This window comes from Cynoglossus semilaevis, chromosome Z, assembly GCF_000523025.1.
Source record: "Cynoglossus semilaevis isolate Cse_v1.0 chromosome Z, Cse_v1.0, whole genome shotgun sequence".
Classification (NCBI taxonomy): Eukaryota; Metazoa; Chordata; class Actinopteri; order Pleuronectiformes; family Cynoglossidae; genus Cynoglossus; species Cynoglossus semilaevis.
In genome coordinates this window covers 9,253,598-9,256,521 of record NC_024328.1, presented here as the reverse complement: position 1 = coordinate 9,256,521, position 2,924 = coordinate 9,253,598, and the positions used below count along the sequence as shown (strand labels likewise).

At 39.7% G+C, this 2,924-nt stretch overlaps 1 protein-coding gene and 1 long non-coding RNA gene across 3 annotated transcripts in view; one reads left to right on the top strand and one right to left on the bottom strand.

Annotated features, from left to right (window-relative positions):
• LOC103397758 (somatomedin-B and thrombospondin type-1 domain-containing protein) overlaps positions 1-1,684 on the bottom strand; it is a 20,131-nt gene extending 18,447 nt beyond the window's left edge. Inside the window, exon 1 of one of the 2 annotated variants that reach the window (XM_017043010.2) lies at positions 1,190-1,684. In XM_017043010.2, the coding sequence (XP_016898499.1) occupies positions 1,190-1,442 (253 nt within the window). In that variant the 5' untranslated portion in view covers positions 1,443-1,684. The remainder of the gene's footprint in view (positions 1-1,189) is intronic. The other variant, XM_008336128.3, reaches the window with a different exon arrangement.
• The window catches only part of LOC112486480 (uncharacterized), a 10,933-nt gene continuing 8,961 nt past the window's right edge, over positions 953-2,924 (top strand). Inside the window, exon 1 of the long non-coding RNA XR_003048935.1 lies at positions 953-1,097. This is a non-coding gene — a long non-coding RNA (uncharacterized LOC112486480). The remainder of the gene's footprint in view (positions 1,098-2,924) is intronic.

Sequence of the window (2,924 nt, the reverse complement as noted above, 5' to 3'; positions counted from 1 at the left end):
TGCTGCTGTTGCTGCTGCTTCTGCTGCTGCTGCTGCTGCAGCAAATTATAGCGCAGAGCGAGCTGTTTTATGGGGCCGTACACCTCGGTTAATGTTGTGTTGAAAGTCTGACATTTCCGCTCTCTCGTCAAGCGATCAAAAAGTTTTTTACTTAAAAGTACAAATAATATTTTTTTCATCCATTAGTGATCGTGCTTATGTGGATGACTTTTTAGGTGGTTTAAAGCATTGTTTCCCAAAGACTGGGTCGCCACCCTCAGGTGGGTCACAAGAGGTTGGGTTTTTTTTTTTTTTTTTGGGGGGGGGGGTCGTCTCGCATCATGTTTCCCAGGAGTTTACAAATAATGACATAATTGATATGGGGCGCAAAGGTTTGTGACTTTTAAAATATTATAAGTCCCCAGAAAAAAGTTTAGGAAACACTGGTTTAAAGACAGGGTGTTCTGTTAAGAACCAAATTTTATTTCATGTTGAATTTACCAACAAAAAAAAACTGAATATTTGAGGTTTTCTCTACACGTTGAGCCGCTACTGTTTCGGCAGTAGAAGACAAAGTTGAGGACACACTACTTCTAACAACCGTCTCACAACAAATAACTATAATGGCTGCAACGCAGACATCTATGTGTAGTATGTCTCACTGTCTCCCTGTCACCTCACTGCCACTCGAGACCAACAACTGTCTGTGGAGAGGATCACGTCTACTTGCCACAAATCTACTTCATATATATAACATCTCAGGCCATTTCAGTCAAATATATATATACATATATGTATATGTATATGTATATGTATATGTATATGTATATGTATATGTATATGTATATGTATATGTATATGTATATGTATATGTATATGTATATGTATATGTATATGTATATGTATATGTATATGTATATGTATATGTATATGTATATGTATATGTATATGTATATGTATATGTATATGCGGGGAGAGAGAGAGTCCGAGCTGCTGCACGGGTCGGAATAACCATTGTTCTGAGTACAGCAGGAGGAAAACGGTGTGCTACTGTGACACCTACTGTCAGAAGACCGGAGACTGCTGCGAGGACTACCAGCGCGTGTGCCAGTTATCTGGTGAGTTGGACACCATCTCAGGCCATTTCAGTCAAATATATATATGTATATATATATTTGACTGAAATGGCCTGAGATGGTGTCCAACTCACCAGATAACTGGCACACGCGCTGGTAGTCCTCGCAGCAGTCTCCGGTCTTCTGACAGTAGGTGTCACAGTAGCACACCGTTTTCCTCCTGCTGTACTCAGAACAATGGTTATTCCGACCCGTGCAGCAGCTCGGACTCTCTCTCTCCCCGCAGCCCGCTTCAACCCGCGGAACCAGGTCCGCGCACAAAAACGCCAGATATCCACAAACAACGAGGCCGAGACGCGCTGCGCTCCATCCACGCGCTCCCATCATGACTTTCTGCACTTGTTGTCGGAAACTTCGCAAACGATGGCGGATCTTAAATCTAAAAATCTAAATCTAAAAAGATGGTGGTGACGGGGGGGAAAAAAAGGAGTAAAAATGTTTGGGGCATCTGCGAGAACAAGTGATGCGTAAATGTGCGCAGCAACTCTTCTATAGCCTCCTGATGGACACCGCCCCCTTACGACCAGTGTTCAACGTGAAGCCCCTCCTGTGTTACTGCTGCTGACTGACTTGCGTAATATGTTCGACCACCAAACAGGCAGTTTGTTTTTCAAGTAAAAAAAAAAAAGTTGCACTTCTTCATTTGTAAGAATCGGAGAGAAGCACGAACCCTATTATTCAGCTCAAGGGGAAAAAAATACGTATAACACGTGACGTAGTAAATAAAACCAAACACACACGTTCATAGTTGCTAAAAAACCGTAACGTAAAAATTGACGCAGAAAATATTTTTAGAAATATCCTTTGTAGCGACGGTTATAAACATGGACCTGGTCTCCAGGTAGATCCTGTTTTAGAATTTTGATAAATCAAATCAGCACCACGGACAGCGTCGACGGTCACGTCATATACAACGCGTGAATCTTTAAATGAAACTCGATCTCGCGTGAAAACACAGTTCAGGCGGAAACAATAAAGGTAAGAGGAGGTTTCCCATTGAACTTCAGTGTCGCCTCTCTAAAGACTGTGTACAGAAGGCCCTCCTGTGGAGAGAAGAAGAACCACAGAACAATGACATTATTTACTCTTCAGTGGATTTAAATGAGTGGAGGCCGTTGAACAGACAGTGATCAATATTTCCACTGCTATAGCACCAAGTGTCCACTGATCCATGTGGTGACATGTCATTTTAATTAACTGAAGATGTTGGAAAAACTACGAATTAAAAATAAATTATTAAATTATTATTCGATAATTAAATTTAGACATTTATATCACATACAGATCAGCTACAACCATTCCACCAACTAATCACAACTTCTTCTTTGGGATCTACTGGCAAGTTGGCAGACTTTGTTTGACATCACCGCCCTCTATCGGATCTCCTTGGCATTTCAAAAAGGTATTGTTTTGAAACATACGTAGCTCTTATTGATTTAACTGTAAATAACTATCTAACATCTGAGGGATTCTGTGTTTGATTTATTTTAAAAGAATTTATTCTGCATTTAAATGGAATTCTGTGAAAACAACCCGTATGTATAAACACAATTGTAAATGATTCATTATATTTAATACATATTTTAATATGTCAGTTACCTTCACATGTGTGAAGATCGTCAGTGTCTTGGCCAGTCTATGGCCAAGCTGTATTTTTGCATATCAAATATATAGAGTGGTATGAAAAAGTTTGGGCAGCCCTGATCATTTTCAAGATTTTCCTTTATGTATCATTGGTTGTTTGGAACAGCAATTTCAATTAAATATATCATATAGCAAACAAACACAGTGATATTTAAGAAGTGAAAT